The 18,871-nt window shown below is 37.7% G+C and overlaps 3 protein-coding genes across 5 annotated transcripts; 1 reads left to right on the forward strand and 2 right to left on the reverse strand.

The window, feature by feature from the left end:
* Positions 1-1,001: 1,001 nt before the first annotated feature.
* LOC140773266 (EPIDERMAL PATTERNING FACTOR-like protein 2) lies at positions 1,002-2,088 on the reverse strand. The gene is made up of 4 exons (XM_073115744.1): positions 1,992-2,088; positions 1,581-1,642; positions 1,346-1,483; positions 1,002-1,244 (listed from the first exon to the last, which is right to left on the reverse strand). The coding sequence occupies exons 1-4, from the start codon at positions 2,086-2,088 to the stop codon at positions 1,002-1,004; spliced, it is 540 nt and encodes a 179-aa protein (XP_072971845.1).
* A 2,330-nt stretch (positions 2,089-4,418) lies between these two features.
* Positions 4,419-11,643, forward strand: LOC140773588 (endo-1,4-beta-xylanase 1-like). Of its 3 annotated transcripts, none has more exons than XM_073116219.1 (12): positions 4,419-4,548; positions 4,622-4,681; positions 4,795-4,851; positions 5,479-5,535; positions 6,277-6,644; positions 6,730-6,871; positions 7,730-8,094; positions 8,162-8,321; positions 8,422-8,771; positions 8,926-9,103; positions 9,669-10,205; positions 10,350-11,643. In XM_073116219.1, the coding sequence occupies exons 1-12, from the start codon at positions 4,489-4,491 to the stop codon at positions 11,463-11,465; spliced, it is 3,450 nt and encodes a 1,149-aa protein (XP_072972320.1). In that variant the 5' UTR covers positions 4,419-4,488; the 3' UTR covers positions 11,466-11,643. The 3 variants fall into 3 exon arrangements, with proteins under 3 accessions (XP_072972320.1, XP_072972321.1, XP_072972322.1); XM_073116220.1 differs by having other exon boundaries at positions 6,280-6,644; XM_073116221.1 differs by having other exon boundaries at positions 4,472-4,548; positions 4,608-4,681; positions 10,350-11,642.
* Positions 11,644-14,009: 2,366 nt separating this feature from the next.
* LOC140774488 (homeobox protein knotted-1-like 6) lies at positions 14,010-18,591 on the reverse strand. Its single transcript, XM_073117501.1, has 5 exons — positions 18,162-18,591; positions 17,964-18,086; positions 17,707-17,848; positions 14,542-14,789; positions 14,010-14,395 (listed from the first exon to the last, which is right to left on the reverse strand). The coding sequence occupies exons 1-5, from the start codon at positions 18,456-18,458 to the stop codon at positions 14,174-14,176; spliced, it is 1,032 nt and encodes a 343-aa protein (XP_072973602.1). The 5' UTR covers positions 18,459-18,591; the 3' UTR covers positions 14,010-14,173.
* Positions 18,592-18,871: the final 280 nt, after the last annotated feature.

Here is an 18,871-nt window from a genome sequence, read left to right on the forward strand (position 1 = left end):
CTCAGTGAAAGCTCATTCCATAGTTCATCTACGTTGACCATTACATTAGAGAAAACTGTGGCTATTCCCCTGGTTTTGCGCATGAGATGCATCTTATTTTCAAGTGCTAATAAATTTAGTTGGGTAACCTCCCTTTCACTTCCAAATTCCAAATTCCAAATATATAATGGCAAACCTCTTGGTGGGGGTATTAAAATCAAAAACTTTATTGTATTATGAAGACCAAAGAAAGGGAAAAAAAAAAAAAAAAAAAAAAAAAAATATATATATATATATATATATACAGGTATACAAGTGGCTGAGAACGTGGCAGAAGGTATACGAAGTCTTGCATCAACCAATGACATGTTATTTGGAACATTTTTAGGGTTCTTGAAAGTTTCAAAGAATTGTTGTTTTCATTGGAAATCATATGTACAATGTACCCAAGGTCAAAACTATGAATATGACATAAATAATACCCACAATTTTGTGCATTTATGTTCTTATCACTGGCATGTAAAATATCCTAGTGATCAACAACATTTTAAGACTTTATGAGGAAATTCTAGTAGTACTTTTCAATAAATAATCTCTAGGTGCATTTGTTAATGTATACTTTGTATATGTCTTATTTAAAGTCTTACCTTATCAAGCATCATTCATAACTCCTAAGTGATTTAACCATATATGTCACATCTGGAATGAGCTAATTTTTTAAACTAGCTTTTTAATAGAGAAAACTATGGAGGTCAACTTTTTTGCAATCATTGCAGCCTTGCATTTGAGAGAGAAGAGTAGTCTATACTGGAATAGGCAAAGAGAGAGAGATATCTTTCCTCTTGCTATGAGATTTAGCCAGAAATCGGATAGCAATACTTTAGCAAGAACAAAATTGATGAAAACTTGTAATGCTAATGTACTACTCTTAAATACATGTCACTATGTTACAGATATAGACAAAGAACCCAAGGACAGACACAGGAAAAGGTGGAGAGGAGAGGAGAGGAGAAAGAGGTGTCTCATGGATTAAGGATGATGTCTCCACACTTGCATTTCCAGTTCAAAGGCTTGTAGTTGGAACTGTCATCAAACTTGGAAGTGATTACTTTGAACAAGTGTCCAATCCCACCCTTCTCGTCCTGTGGAGCTACAGGCATCTGAACTGCCTCACAATGGCCACAGGAGATGCACCTCCCCTGACAACTTGGCGGCCTGGATCCTATCATGGCCTCCACCATTACCATACCTTCCTCTGCCCTCCCCTGCATTTCATTTTTACAAACCATTCTTAGACTAAAGGTCCAAACTTTGGCATAAAAACAATGATAACAGCAATAAAAAATTTAAAAAAGAAAAACCACACCTTTGGAACCTCCTGTAGCTTCCACAACTCTCTCCCTTCAGCAGAGTGAAGGGGGGCTTGAAAGGAGCTCAAGAGGAGGAGCAAGGAGAGGAGATGGGCATTTCTTGATGTATTGACTGAGCAGTAAAGGGGACCCATCTGAGGGTATGATTGAATGAGTAAATGAATGATGAGTAAAAAGGAGAGAGTTTGTATACGAATGATGTTGAATTCTTTGTAAGCCTGGTGTTGGAACTTTAATGGTAGTAGAGATTAAGAGGGTGATTGTGAGGTCTGGTAGAGGTGCAAATGGGCAACCTGGAAAGGTGTACTATGAATCCAGGCATTGAATGCATCTGTAACCATAAAAATCCCCTGCTTTGTTTTGGGCATCAGTGGAGGGGTCAGCATTCAGATAGAGAGGGACCCAAAAGGACACAACAGTTGGAGCAGGGATTACAAGAAACAGGGAAAGTGACACAAAAATTTCAGAGAGAGGCCAACATCACCAACTTAGATCTATGTGCCCCTCTCTATCTCTAATATCTTCAAAAATAATTACATATGTAGTACAAATATGCCATGTTAACAGTAAAAAAGAAAGAGGAGAGAGAGAGAGAGAGAGAGAGGTAATAATTAGTAACAAACATCTCTAATCTGAAGATACCATTGGCTCTGAGACCTATACAGAGCCCTGCTTGTGGGGATTCTTCCTGCAAAGAAACACTGAAGCGAGCAGGTCCTTCCTGCATAAAGGTGGCCATTATTGCCACTATTGTTACTGTCTTCAAAACAAAACTAGGAAAAATTATTAAAAACATCCTACATAATATTTTTCTTTTAATACCTATAATACTCCTAACTTGGCCTTAAAATTCGAGGGTATAAGGTCATCTTGCATTTACAATTAAGTAACTCAGATGATTTGTCCGTCGAGAAAACTAATCTCAGGATATTTATACGTTAAATAATAAACATCTTATTATCTAACAAGATGTGAACAATAATATAGATAAAATATAAAGTGTTTGTTTTAGAAATTTCTTAAAAAACAATAAGTACAGATGTGATATACTCATATACTAAAAAGAAAAGAGTAGAGATATCAAGTCTAGAAATTCGGAAATCTATAGGGACCTGTATGAAAAGCTACCTACCTATCATATTTAGTAAGAGAGGAATAGTAACTCTTGCTTGTACAAAACTACAGATGATTCTGAGCAGCCCCACAGTAACACGCAAAAGCCCATCCCCCCCTCTCTCCTCTACGTACAAAGAGCGAGAGAGAGAGAGAGAGAGAGAGAGAGAGAGAGAGAGAGTCTCTCCTCTTCCTCTTTACGTACAGAGAGCGAGAGCGAGAGAAGAGAGGAGCAGGTAGTCCCCTACCACTTTTTGGGTGACTGCTATATTAGTAATCACATGAACGAATTGCTCAGCTGTACGATGTATAGCTTTTGAGGTTTGTTTGGAGGTGGAGATGTTGATGGCTCTCTTTTGGCTGGCGATCTCTCCATGCGGTCCGGTGATAGCTACTACTCTCAAGGATCGATCAAATAAAACTTGCTACATAGGAATGAGTTCAAAAACTCTGGATTGTTATTGCCTTTTTATGTACTCTCCCTACTTTGACTCATTAATTAGCTTCTTTCCTGGGTGAGATGGAAAAATTCTTTCACCGTCCCCGAGGATCAACGTGGTTATAAGATAAACTCTAATTCTAAATAATTATTATAGAAAAAATTATTTGATAATTTTATGGCTTAGTAATTTAGCTTGACTCGATTGATAGCTCGTTGATACAGATGGCTTGAAAAAATAGCTCAGTAGGATATATGAAGTTTAGACTAGTCAACTTACTATATGAACTAAAACTTGGTAGGATATAAATATCTCAGTATCTTAAGAAGGATTGGCTCTTTGCCCCACTTATATCTAGTCTTCGGACTCATAAAAAATTTAAAAAAAAGAATTAGCCTATATTAGATATAAACTGGCCCAATTAGCTAAGTGGGCTTATGCCTTTCTCAAAGTTCAAAGTCTATCCCCAGTAAACCGGCCCAATTAGCTAAGTGGAACGAACGAATATTTGCTATTGGATCCAAACCCAAAGAGCTTACCCATGTTTCTTAGTGTATATTGTCATAATTTTGCTATGATTGGACTTTATTCTCTCATAAACTAGGTGGGATTCGTGAGCAATGAATTAGCTTGTTGAAGTTTTCTTTTCTTTTCTTTTTTAAAAAAATCAAATAACCATTAATTAGAACTGAAAGCTGGGTATTCCTTTCTTTTTCTCAATTTTTGAGTTAATTTTTATATCAACTTAGTTAAAAATTGTCACAGGTTTGACAGAATACAATAAATATAGAAGAAGTAAGACACATTTTGACTCCCCTAAATTACACAACTACTAAAACATAGGTACCAAATCTGTAAAGGTATAACAAATAACAGCATGTCGATCAATCTAAGCTCGATCTACGACCTCAAAACTCTTAACTACTTGTTTGATCTCAGGCTAAGTCACGAATTTATTTAATTAGTTTTATTTTATAATTTTTGAAGAGTAAATTTAATTAGGTATTAAAAGAAAATTTTAATTGCTGAATCAGTTAGGATTTCTGAACTTGACAACTCAAACCAAACGGGCCTTAAAAAAGCATCCAAGACTTCCTTTATACTCTTATCTATTGCGAGGAGAAGATAGTTGACACACACCTTTCCGATAGTCCCGAAGATAGTTGACACACACCTTTCAGATTGTCCCAAATAAACGGAAAGGAGGGTGAATGAATAATACTTGGGGAAATCATTCCCATAGATGTGGGGAAATTATGAAGAAAAAGGATGTATAAAAACCTAAAAGGCTAACATGAAAGAAGAGAGTAAAAGAAGTCTTTCCTATAAAATTAAAAATGAAGTGTACTTTTGGTGCAAATCATACAAACTAGATTGTAGTATGCAAAAATATATTTTCTTTGTGGTAATGCTAAAGAAAAAATAAAAAATAAATCCTCTCAAAAGTGAAGTAAACCCACCACCTTAAGAAAAGCATATTACCACTCTCTTCATATTAGATTATTGGTAGGTAAGTTGGTAGAGAAAAGAAAGGGGTCTTAAACTTGAAGGCGAGACCAGGGACTGAAATCGGCGCTGGTGTCTACATGAAGAGGTGGTTCTCGGCGCTGTGTCGCAGAGGACCGAGACGCGCCGCGAAACCCGAGGTAGATCTCTTCCACTCGAGAGAGACCCAATAGATTTCCATTATTTTATCCGATCGAAGTTGTTCTTTTGTAGGAGATTAGGAGGTCCGCAGCTGACTCAGGAAGCACCGTTCGCAATATGAACAACTCTGAGGTAATAGTGGGGCGTCTATGACCAATCTCCTGCGTTCTCCTATATGACGATGACCCATTTCGTATTTCCTCATGATTTTGATGTAATTTGTATTCTTCTTGTACCTATGGCAGGGAAATGGAAGATCTGGTGATCTACAAGGCAGCAGTGCTAACAAGATCGACCCTCAGGTATTCTGCATGATTTGTCTTTTGTTTGATTCATTCATGTAGGGTCTTTATGTTGAAATATAAACTAGTTTCCGGTCAATTAGATTAATCGGCCAGTGCAGAATTTAGGAATAACTAACATCAGTGCTTTGGTTTTGTGGTCACTTTTTATCTTCTCTGTGCCTTAGAGTTATGAAACCTTTTGGCTTCTCTAAAAGTTGGGAAACGAGGAGTTATGTAAAACACTATATATATACAGGTGGTGGAATGGTTAGTAAGACAAGTAAGAAAATTTATAAAGTTTTTATTTATTTTATCTTGTGCAAAGTATAAAAAGGACAATCTTCTTCTTTTGAGTTTTCTACTGTCTAATCCAAATATTTTGTTGAAAAATGGTATTGTTTGGAAGACTATATAGTTTTGTAGTTTGTACAATGTAGATTAGTAGTTTGTTGATTTTCCTGAACTAGATTACTCTCAGAAATAGCCACATTAAATGTGAGATCTTTAAAACGCAAGAGTTCAAGATGTACTCTTTAGTGTAGGAAACTTTTTCCTTGGGGTTTAAATGTAATGCTATGACGATGCCTCGTTTTGTATTTCCACATCATTTTGACATAATTTGTATTCTTCTTGTACCTATGGCAGGGAAATGGAAGATCTAGTGATCCACAAAGCAGCAGTACTAACAAGATCGACCCTGAGGTATTCTGCATGATTTGTCTTTTGTTTGATTCATTCAAGTAGGGTCTTTATGTTGAAATTTAAGCTAGTTCCCTGTCAGTTAAATTAATTTTCTAGTGCAAATTTTAAGAATAACTAATATTAGCACTTTGGTTTTGAGGTCAATTTTTACCTTCTCTGTAGCTTAGAGTTATGACAACTTTAGTTGGGAAACTAAGAGTCATGTACTATTTATATGTGGTGGAATGGTTAGCGAGACAGGCTAGAAAATTTTAAGTTTTTATTTATTTCTTTCTTGTGCAAAGTATCAAAAGGACAATCTTCTTCTTCTTTTGAGTTTTCTACTACCTTATCCTAATATTTTGGTGAAAAACAGTATTGCTTGGAAGACTAGATTCAATTCTGTAGTTTGTACAATGTAGATTAGTAGTTTGTCTATTTACCTGAATTAGATTACTCTCGATGGAGAAATAGCCACATTAATGTGAGATCTTTAAAACGCAAGATTTCAAGACGTACTTTTTAATCTAAGAAGCTTTTTCTTAAACAAGATTGTATAAATAGGAATAAGTATATGCTAATTTATGTTGGGAGCGCCTTGAGGTTTAAGTGTAATGCTATCTATAAGATAAGGAGTTCTTTGGCTAGACTATGGCATTCTGAAGCAAACAGCCCCATGCTTTCTGTAGTAACCAAATTTTCAGTCCTAAGTTCATAACATGACACGAGCACATGGAAATTATATCTTTCTATGTTGTCCAGCAGAAAACTGAGGTGAACATTGATTCTCACAATAGCAGCACAGAAAGCATAATCTCCAATCATGACTTCTCTGAAGGGATAAATTCATGGCATCCTAATTGCTGCAATGCATTTGTAGCTTCAGACGAATCTAGTTACCATCATGGAGTAAGACCAAATTCAGGGACTAGTTATGCAGTCGTCACAAGTCGAACTGAAAATTGGCAAGGTTTGGAACATGACATCACCGGAAAAGTTACTCCTGATACTAAATATACAGTCTTGGCCTATGTCAGAATTCATGGGGATCTTCAGGGGCCTGCTGGAGTTCAAGCAACACTGAAATTAGAGAACCAAGATTCTTCTACCAGCTATTTATCTATTGAAAGGTCTTGCTTGAATGATTTTCTTTTGCTATTCTTCTGTATGTTTTGCTTTTGTCAAAGAGCTCACCAACATAATTGGTTGTTCTAGGGTGTTAGCCTCGAAAGAGTGCTGGGAGAAGTTGGAAGGTTCCTTTTCGTTAGCAAAGTTGCCAAAACGTGCAGTGTTTTATCTTGAAGGGCCTCCTCCTGGTGTGGACCTGCTCATTGATTCTACAATTGTGTATTGTAAGGTACTTAGTCTATCAGTAATTTTCAGCTAATAGTGTTGCCTTCAATCCGATAACTTCTGCATTGCCTTATACATCCACTGGGGATTCTTTTTAAACTTCATGCTTCTCTCATCAGAACATAGAACATTACAGCAAATATCCGCTGATATAAAAAAATTTGCATGATCTCTCTACAAGGAGATGAGGTGTTGTAATAGATTATCAACCATTGTTGAGGAATGATTTTCGCCTGCCTTTGGGAATTTAGTCATTTACAGGAACTAATTCAGATATGAGAATCATAAGCTCTTTCTCCTCTCAACAAACTTTGCATTCAAAACGTCTCTATAGGTTAAAGCTGGTGAAAGAGCTTGTGACTCCTCTTCGCTGGATTCCATACCCTTTATGAGTTGGTTCCCTTGTCTTGTGTTTTTACCGCTGTTGCTTGAGTTCATAAGTTCGCTCTATTACTTTTAAAGGGATATATAAAAATATGAGTTGCTCTTGTAATGGTCAAGCTTTTAGTAGCATTTAGTTTTTAGCAGGATCTAGCAAAGACCGTACGTTGCTGTGCCGGTGAGTAAGTGGCAAGTTGCAACTGCCATAAGGACGGGAAGTGGGTTAAGTGCTGTCAACAGTCCAACACACTTTTGGGTGCCTCTTAGATATGATCTGTGGTAATAGAGGCCCTCCCTTAGGTGATCAACCAAGCTGATCGTCACTTCATTGAGCGGATCAACTGTGGATTGCCTCTAGGAATCTTCCCATGTGTTGCTCCGCCACATGCACAACAATCTTTGGCCAAGATATTATAATCCATGGATGCATGGTCAATCTTATAATTTTTGAACCTTCTAACTTCTTCTTTTTCTCCTGTAGAAAACAGATACAGTGGTTACTTCAGAGATCTCTCATACAAATAACATTATCTCGAATCATGACTTTTCCCAAGGGTTATATTGCTGGAATCCCATCTGCTGTCATGCATATGTAGCTTCGGAGTGGTCTGGTTTCCTTAATGGAGTTAGAGGATACTTGGGAGAAAATTATGCTGTTGCCACAAAACGTGCTGAACACTGGCAAGGATTAGAGCAAGATATTACAGGGAAAATTTCTGTTGGTACTTTGTATGCAGTTTCTGCATATGTTAGAATTTACGGGGGTATTCAGGGATCAACTGCAGTCCAGGCAACCCTGAGATTAAAGTATCCAGATTTTTCAACAAGCTATTTATGTATTGAGAGGTACTAGTCTTGAAAATTATACTGCTTGCTGAAGATCTTTAGTTACTGATGGGATTGACTAATGCAGGGTGTTAGCCTCTGAAGAACACTGGGTGAAGTTGGAAGGCTCTTTTTCTTTGACAACCATGCCCAAGTCTGTTGTGTTTTATTTGGAAGGGCCTCCTCCTTCCGTGGACCTGCTCATAGATTCTGTCACTATTTCTTGCTCCGCTCTTAAGCAATTTGAAGTAAGCACTTTCAGCTTTGGACTTATGATTATTCTGTGGTCATATGTTATTCCTTACTTTTGTTACTAAAACAGAATAATATGCATCTTTTAATTGCAAGGAAGTGAATACAATGCCTCTCGCTGCTGGAGATGAAAAAATCATTCAGAACCCTCGATTTGAAAATGGTCTAAATAATTGGTCTGGAAGAGGATGCGAGATTCTTAGACATGAATCTGCTGGACACAGAAAAATATTACCTTTGAATGGAAATTATTTTGCTTCAGCAACTCAACGCAGCCAAAGTTGGAATGGAATCCAGCAGGAAATCACTGACAGGGTGCAGCCAAAGGTGTCATATGAGGTGTCTGCATTTGTTCGGATATTTGGGAATTCTACTTATGCTGATGTCAAGGCCACTTTGTGGATTCAATCACGAAACGGCCGTGAACAATATATAAGTGTTGCCAAGTGAGTTTAATAGTTTCAATTATCAACAACCATCATTTATCATTGTGATTCTTACACAAGAAGTCAAGAACCCTTCAGTAGTTTTATATTGAGAAAATTGTCGTAGTGGTTAGTGACATTTCTTCCTGAATCCTGACTGCATTTTTTTTTAAAGAACCCAGGCATCAGAGAAGGAATGGGTGCAATTACAAGGAAAATTTCTCCTTCATGGTGCTGTTTCAAAAGCTGTCATATTTTTAGAGGGCCCTCCTGCGGGAATAGACATTCTTCTGGATAGTTTAGTAATAACTCGTGCAACTAAAGTTCCACCTGCACCTGTACCTAATCTTGAGGTAAATAGATCATATTCCCTTTGATAGTATTGCTAATATTGTATGTTTATTCTCTTTTAATCACTATTAGTCGCTGGTTTTTGTCCATCCATAAAGCATCTTACACACAAATCAATGTGCAAAATTTGTTTCTATCAATGTGCATGAAATCCTGGCACATTTCATGAGTGCAAGAACAAGTAGGTGGAGTTGTAGGCTATCTACTGTTACATTATCAAGTGTCTAAAATCACATCAAGCAATTTGATACAGCTTAGGTGTTCAACATCTCCTCAACTGCTACATCCATATAAATTTGACTGATAATCATATTTACAGAATCATCAATTTCCTCCACTTTTACAATTTCAAAGCAAAAGTCATTATAGCTAATGCCTTTTGACATCTTCAACAGAATCAGTAGCTCATTGACATTGGAGCCTATGCATCAATAAATGACTTTACGATTTTATCTTGTCTGTTTGTTTCCACTCAACACTCTCCATATGATTCCTGAATAATGGTACTTCTTTCTTGAACTTCATTTGAAGTTTTCTTTCTTCCTTTTTCCCCCTTTTTTTCTGCAGAATGTTCTGTATGGAGTCAATATAATCAAGAACAGCACTCTCAATGATGGCCTGTCTGGGTGGGCTCCCCTTGGTTCATGTAGACTAAGCGTATGTGTGGAATCACCACATATGGTTCCTTCTGTCTCAAGGGATTCTCATGATCATCACCAACATCTAAGCTACCGTTATATCCTCACTACTAATCGCACTGAAACCTGGATGGGTCCTTCTCAAATTATCACTGACAAGCTGAAGCTACATTTGACATACCAAGTTTCTGCTTGGGTTCGTGTTGGCTCAGGAGCAAATGGTAGTCAACATGTCAATGTTGCTCTAGGTGTAGACAGTAAGTGGGTCAATGGAGGCCAAGTTGAAGCAGATGCTGACCGATGGTATGAAGTTAGAGGATCATTTAGGATTGAAAAGCAGCCAGCCAAAGTTACCGTCTATGTTCAAGGTCCTTCACCAGGTGTTGACCTGATGGTTATGGGTCTCCTGATATTTCCTGTCGATAGGAAAGCACGATATAAACATCTAAAAGAAAAGACAGAGAAGGTACTTTACTTTTCTAAAAATCATAAATTGTACAAAATTCATGTTAGTGTTGCATGTTGCAAATTTTGTAGTGATGAGGAAAATAGACCTACCAGTTCTTTTCAACACTGTTTCACTAAATGACTTGTCATGCATGTGTCACAGGTACGAAAGCGTGATGTCGTCTTAAAGTTCGAAGGACCAGATCTTAGCAGTGTCGTCGGTGCATCTTTAAGGATAAGACAGACAGATAACAGCTTTCCATTTGGAACATGCATAGGCAGATTGAACCTTGAGAATGATGTATATGCTGATTTCTTCCTTAAGAACTTTAATTGGGCTGTTTTTGAGAATGAGTTGAAGTGGTACTGGACTGAGGCAGAGCAAGGAAAGCTTAACTACAGAGATGCTGATGAGATGCTTGATTTTTGTAGAAGACATGGTAAAGAGGTTAGAGGCCATTGCATCTTCTGGGAAGTGGAAGATGCTGTTCAGACATGGCTTCGATCATTAGATAGCAACCGTCTGATGATAGCCGTCCAGGATCGCCTAAGAGGTTTATTATCTAGGTATAGAGGTAAGTTTAGGCACCATGATGTCAATAATGAGATGCTTCATGGGTCTTTCTATCAAGATAGATTGGGCAAAGACATCAGAGCATACATGTTTAGAGAAGCCCATCAACTTGATCCTTCTGCAGTCCTTTTTGTGAATGACTATAATGTTGAAGATGGGTGTGATCCGAAATCTACTCCAGAGAAGTACATCCAGCAAATCCTTGATCTGCAAGAACGAGGTGCCCCTGTTGGGGGAATTGGTACACAATGTCATATTGATCATCCAGTGGGAGAGATCATATGTGCTGCATTGGATAAATTGGCAATATTGGGTCTCCCTATTTGGCTTACTGAACTGGATGTCTCTGCATCTAATGAATATGTTCGTGCTGATGACTTGGAGGTGGTCCTCCGTGAAGCCTATGCACATCCCTCCGTGGAGGGAGTTGTTCTTTGGGGATTCTGGGAATTAATCATGTTCAGACAGAACTCTCACTTGGTTGATGCTGACGGTACTATCAATGAAGCTGGTCGGAGATATCTCGCTCTGAAGCAAGAGTGGTTGTCGCATGCTGATGGACATATCGATGGGCATGGGGAATTCAAATTCAGAGGATACCATGGAACATATATTGTGGAAATAACTACTTCTTCAAACAAAATATCTCATTCCTTTGTTGTCGAAAAGGGAGATTCTCCTCTATTACTAACCATAAAATTATGATTTATGAAGCATGGCTTGTGAAAAGATAGAGAATCTCCTATAAGCTACAATGGTGTTTGTTGTGAAAAATATCAGATTACATGCATGCACCGTTTCTTACACTTTCTTATATGTACTTTTTGTTTACTCGTGTAATTATGGAAGAATGATGAAATATAAGTTTTGCTGTTCTTTCTGCAAGAAACTACTTTATTGGCACAAGCAATCCATCTCGTTCAGAATCACTGTTCGTGATCTCCTCATTTTCATATCCCCCGTCCAATCCAAATTACGCACATAAGATTTAATTAAGTTTACAAAATCCATGAAAAAAAAATAGCAGAGACGGCATTTGCATACGAATTCGTACTGCAAACCGATAAATTAAGGTCGCCATTGCTTAGTTTAGAATTACACTAGTTGCAAAAGGTGAGAGAAGACAGGTCGTCATCCCACTTCACCAGATGCTCCCACACAACATCACAACCTCTTCTATCTGGAAGGACTCAAAAGTGCATAAATAAAGACCAGAATAAGCAACAAACTTTACATGAGAAATAGTTGCCTCGGGGGCATTTCGTCGAACGACTACGTGATTGGTCTTGTCACCTGTACCTGAGAAGTGATACCTCGAAGTCGATTGCTCGGCACAAAGGGGAAGGTCATGCTCGTGCTTCTCTCAAGTTTGAACTGGAACGAGGAATTATTCTAAAAATAGTAAATAAAATAAACAAGGTCCGGAGAAATAAATAGAGAAGGTAAATTATAATTTACCCTTTGGCAATTTTGCGCAATTTAACTTAGGTCTCCTATGATTACATTTAAGCATTTACCCTCTCATGTAGTACTGATATATACAAGTTTTTTTTTTTCCCTGGCGTTGGCCCTAGCTCTGCTAAATTTCTCCGCTACCATTTTCTTCTGTCGGGAAGAGGATTTTTTTTTCATTGTCAGTGATGACCTGCTCTCCCCTCTCCTAACTTGAGTGGGTGAAGGGAGAGGTTTTCTCCTCTTTTTGAGAGAACTTTTTCCTCACTATTCTTTTCCTCTCAACTCTTATCGTCACTACTTCAAGGTTACCATCTTCTTTACCGGTGAAAAGTTAAGTCTAGAGATGTCTAACTCTCCCTCCTTGAATCCGTCAATCTATCATCACTACGCTCAAAACTCTAGGCACTTCACACTATTGTCCTCTATCGCCAATAATTCCTCTGCCTCACTACCACTCACGTTCACCTTGTCATTCTTCGTGCATCCTGCGGCTCCTTCCTCCTAGCCAACGAACTCCACTCTCGCACACTCATCGCTTGCTCTCATGCTCTCTACTCTTCTCCCCTATTTTAGGGGTTTTCATCATATCCAACAAGGACGTATCAAGCAATTGTGATGATTGGTGACCATTACAAACCGCATTGCTGTAATTTTTTTTTCTTTCTTAGGTATTATTGTTATGTTATGAAGGTTTGCAAGTTTTAGGTATTAGATCCCGATGGAGCCACAAGACAACAACTCTCTTATACTTAGGTTCTTCTACCAAGCTTCTTCTTGTACTTTTTTATGGTGCCGCTAATAATAGGTAAGAGAGAGGCTTACTTCTAGAGTCATCACCCTACCTCCATCCCTCTTTATCTTTATATGAATGCTTGTGTCTATTATTACTCTTTTGAGACTTTACTTCATCACACCTAGGCTTGTATTGAAGATTGTCTCCTTATCCTCGTTCATTTTCAGATATCAAATTATAACCATTTATTTTAACATGAACGAATTATCCGTCTACAAACTTTTATTCAAAAAAATATATATAATTTAGTCTTAAAATCTACTTGTTAATGGCTAAGATTTTTCATCTAAAACCAAAGATACAATAACCAAACTACTCCTGGTATTGTTGGTACCAATATTTTTGGTCATATTGCCAAATGACTAAACTACCCCTAACATCGTTTATTTATGTGGGGGCAGTTAAAATCATATCACATTTGGGGCCACAAAATGCAGAATTCTCACCATCAAACTATATATATATATCTATAAGCCTGACCAAACCCTACCCAGCCCAAAAACTATATATCTTCTTTTTATTTAGCTCATTCTAAATGAGGTGAGAGTCTTTATAATTAGGGTTCGGTTCGCAAATCCTCATGGTGACATGATACAGATCTATTAATTACATATAAATGCAATACCGGGATATAACTACTCTCTACTTTATGTGACAAGTATTCTTACAAGATCTTTTTTTCTTTGTTTTTTTCTCTTCCATTTTACTGTGCGACTTGACCATTAAACAACTCACTATTTTCAAGAGAATTAAAACATACATAATATAAGTATACAGATATACTGATCTTGGCCTCACGAGTAGTTCGTCCCGCCCAAGTCCCAACGAGCTCAATTACAAGTCTAATCACCCAAACCCCAGCCCAACCTAATCAATATATATTAAATTTTGCGTTTAAAATACTTATAAACCTAAATTTAATATATTTCTATGTTTCGAGGATGTTAATATTTGTTTTGTTATATGTATAGATTAAAGCACCAGAGATGCAAGAGATTACGTCCAAGAAATCAATAATATAAAGAGTTAAAAGTTCTTCGAAAGATAACATGACCATAAATAACATCAACAAGGTTCTCAAGCAAAGACACCTTATCACAACTACGTACTTAAATTAAGCGGTTATCTTAGAAGCGAGCAGCATCAGTTGCATTCTTCGATTAGGTCATGGGCCAAGCTGGTATAAGCCATCATTGATGAAGTGGCCATCCATGTAGAGAGCTGCCGCAGCAGCAGCTGCAGCATTTGGGGGGTGATATCCATCCATCATGACGAACTGCATGTCGTCCGACGGCTTCCAGTGGCGCTTCCGTTGGTTGATGAACCAGTTGTTGATCTGCTTCAGATCAAGGCCTGTCGACTCCGCCAGCGCCGCCTTCTGCGTCTCCTGCTCATCGTCACAAGTGAAATGTTTAATGTTGTCTCAAGCGCATGCATGCATCAAGACATGATGCAAACCCCCATCGGATCCACGCATGCCATTTTGTACGAGTACTTGCAAAACTAGGGATTAATAATAAGCGACAAACTTACAGAGGGATATGGCCATTTATAGTGCAGCTCCCACCAGTTGAGTAGCTGTTGCCGGGCATCCTTGGGGAGCTTCCCTTTCTTCTTCTTCTTGGATAGCTCTTGCTTCAGGCTGCTGAGGTATCCACTGTACTTCTTCAAGAGATGATGCTTTAGCTCCTGGTCTTCCCCGTGAGCGTCCATCTCCGGGAGCTCGGTTTCTCCACCACTACCTTCTTGGTCCTCTTCTGAAGAACAAGCTCTACATTTGTCTACAGAAACCAACCAGACATATATTAGCGCGTGCAACTGGATGTCAAAGTTAAGGTGGTGCATCTTTCATATTTGCGATTATGTTCGCATGCAACAATATACTATGCATGTATATGAACTGAAACCACGTCAAAATTCATGCATCATATGCTCATATATGGCCTTATAAGTACTGAAGAGAAAAATAAAGATAAAATAGGCACACAAAAGAAACTCAAGATATTGATAGAAATATAATAAAGTTGTATTTCTTCTAAATGGATGCCATGGTACATCAAGAGCCCTTTCAGGTGATGAAAAAAATTATTGTTGGGCCAAAACCAGAGCTCCTCAGACATTAAGCCGCATCGGCAAACCAGTCTCCATTTGCAGAGTAGAGTGACTTACTAAAACAACAAAGACTTTGTTTTTTATAAAAGGTTCGGTAGATAGGCCAGAAACAGCAGATCAGCTTCAGCAATTAGCCCCTAATTTCATGGGCCCTGGATCATATATTATCGAGAATGTTCAACAAAAAAAAAATATATTCATATACATGCTAGATGTTATTAATATCTGATACAGTGATAATGCAAGAAATATATTGTTTACATAAATCATCATCTTGCCTATACATTATGCATCTAATTAAAATTGTTTAGATCAAAATGTATTCTCATTCTTCAGTTTCTAATTCTCTAAACAAATCTTACGTAAAGTCTACTTGAAAAGGCACTACAGTAAATGAACAGCAAGATGTCCATTTGGCACTTTTATAATATTCTTCTATATTGAAATGTTTCTTTTTCCTTCCAGAAATTTTTCAAGTTAGAATCCTTCATCAATTTTGTTCCAGATAGAAGAAGAATCTGAGATAATCTCTCCTCTTGCTTACAATGATATACCATTGTAGTAGCTATACAACATGGCAGATCAGAGCAACAAATAAAATCAGTTAATAAGTTGAAAAAAAATGTAGAGCCAAGAATAAGTATTTATCCGCTTTCATGTACAAGTTTATAAATGACAAATGCATTTATACATGTGTGGATGGGTTTATGTATTCCTTTAGGAGAGCTTAGAGACGTTACCATACAAATTAACTATGTATATACATATATATCTATATATCTATTTATATATATGAATAATAGCATACATACTTTTGAGGTTCATGAAGCATAAATATCTTCCAAGTAAAAAATGTGCAATAGCAGAACTCAGACCATATATTACCAATAATAATCATGTGCATGTAATGTATTTTTTCGCAGACAGGCAGGTGCAAGTTACAAATAATAATGTAAAAAAATCATGAATATATATACATAACTATAGATATATGCAAGCAAACAAACACTGTAAGTATGTATGTATGTTTGTTTGTTCATCTACAGAAAAACTTACTTGAGATCATCCGTTTATTTTGGCTCTATATAGTTATCTTGAGATTTTAGCTCTGTATAGTTATCGTAAGATTTTAATGACAATGACACTAGACAAAAATTTTAAAAAACGATATATGAATTGTGTGATAAAAAGCCACAGAATAATGTAAGAAACTGAATTCAGCTTGAATCATCACTGTCGAGAATTCACAAAGCAACTATTAATGAACCTCCGAAATAGTAAATCAGTCATAAAGATGATCAAATATCAATACTTAATCCTTGAAATGATAAAATTGCCACGGTTAGATCTTGCAATGGATCCTAGCCTATATTACTTGACAAAGAAACACAACTGCAGAACCTCCGATCAACAGACAAAGAAAGACGATTCGAGTAAAAAGATTAGACGCATACGCAATTTAAGATGGATAAATTTGTAAAAACTGAACAGAACACTGGGCTGAAAAGCTTAAATGACATCGATAGCTTTGCACAAATGGTGAAGGAGCTTGGTATAAAATTAATAACCGAATGAAAAGCATAGGATAGGACGAAGAAAATGTAGTGATAAATTAATAAGTTAAGATCTGAAGCCTTTATTTTGCTAATAGCTCGAGCAAGAGGGATCGACTACATTATTTATTTTCAATACAGAAGTTAATTAATAAGACAAAGAAAATTAATGTTTAATAATAAGGAAATCACCAATAAAACTAAAAGAGAAGGAAGATATATAGCTGCAAATTTGGTTGGCTCGGAGTGATTAAAAGAGCTGCCATCCATCATTTCATGGAAACTGGAAGCTTAGCAGAGAGAGAGAGAGAGAGAGAGAGAGAGAGAGAGAGAGAGAGAGATGGGGGGAGGGAGGGAGACAGATTGCAATGCATTATAAAAGATCAAGGCTACAAGGGCATGCTGTGGCGATTATTCTCGAGGCAAAGTATTGTCTCACTTTGGAACCCTAAGACATCACTTGTCAGAAGAGAAAAGAAGTACCTTTCTCTCTAAAAATCCACACTACCATTATTATTATTCTCATCTTTAATGCTCCTTAAATATAAATAGAATATCATTTACCATGTAAATTCCATGACCAAGTAAAAGCACAAGGAAGAGATACTGCGGTGAGAATCTGGGACTGTACTACTATTGCCTCGTGATAGGTCAATAGAGAGCCTTCTTTCCCATTTCCACCTCCGTCTAGTATTATATTAGCCCACACTAAGATCGAAGCAGTCGCAATATAGTAGAGATAGAAAGGTTAATGATATAGAAGAAGTGAGCACAAGATTTTTATTCTATAAGCTTGCGTGACAGAAGGGGGTTTCTCCTCGTAAAAATGCATGTACTTGTTCTACTGACATACGGCAGTAGTACTCCTCGGCCTTGCACTGTTTCGGCTCCACAGTCTCCCAAACCCTAAACACCCACATCTTCTCCTCTTTTCCATCATGAGAAATGTTAATAAACGCATAACCCAACATAAAAAGAAACAAAACTCAACAAGAACAAAAAAACAAAAAAAAAAAACCTTAGATTTGGTTACCAGAAGAAAGCATCCGAAGGGATCGATTGGTGAGCGAGAGTGAGTTGAGCTGTGACTCCACCCTCCTAAGGAACTCCATTGCCTCTTGCAATGGCCTAGTCAACTCTTCCCTATACTTGACCAGCATCTCATGATACGCCTCCTATATATATATATACACACACACACACACACAACAACAACAACAACAACAACACATGCTATATAAGTATATTCATCTCAGGATCGATGGTAATATGATCAACCTAATTAATTACCATGAACTGGTCGAGTTCAGGCTCGGTTGGTGCATCAAGACAGCTCAAAGCTGCGCGTTGCCTTGCCTCCAAGTCTTGCGCTACTGATGAGAGCCTTGCAACGACCTCAGGTGGTGCTCCAACCTATAAAATTAACCTTACATATGATAAGCTTTCGTTATGAGATAAAACGAAGGCAGTAAGAGAAGAAGGGCTTACCTTTTGGCAGTCTAAGTAAGCCGCAAGGAGAGATGAGTAGTAAGGATGGGAAACTATCTTAGCCTTGATGGATTCCACTTCACCGAGAGGGATTTGGGAGGACGAAGCCTCCTTGTTGTGATGAAAGCCAAGAGGGGTTACACCCAGAGGAGGAGGAGGAGGAGGAGGAGGTGCAACCACAGCAGTGCTGCTGCTTGCTGTGGTTGTGTTGGTAGTGGTGGTTGCAGGAGAAGAGAAAGTGTACATCAAAGACCCCCATGGGTTATTGCTTCCAAACTGGTGGGAGATCTCTTCCATTCCTCTCTGCAAAGAAACACCCAACTAAAGCTTTTTGGGAGAAGAGAAAGAAAGAGATTGAGGAAAGGAATGGTAGGGGAGCTGAGGAGGTGAAGGGCCTCTCTCTCTCTCTCTATCTCTCTCTAAGCTATCATTAGAGGGAGAGAAGGAAAGGCGAGATAGGCTGGAAGACAACACAACTAGAGAGCTAGATAGAGAGAGAGGAAAGGAGACTGTAGTGGCTTTCTTTTCGAGGTCAAATCAAGGGGAGAGTGGCTTTGCAGTGGCGGTGGAGAAATTATAGGGAACCCAAGACGCAAAAAAAGATATGATTTATATGTACAAAGTATTCGTATATATCCATAATTATATATATATATATTTATATATTTATATATATGCCACTCAAAGAACCAAAGAATAATAGAGAGGGA

This window comes from Typha angustifolia, chromosome 13 (genome assembly GCF_048772165.1).
Source record: "Typha angustifolia cultivar Huaian chromosome 13, ASM4877216v1, whole genome shotgun sequence".
Lineage (NCBI taxonomy): Eukaryota > Viridiplantae > Streptophyta > Magnoliopsida > Poales > Typhaceae > Typha > Typha angustifolia.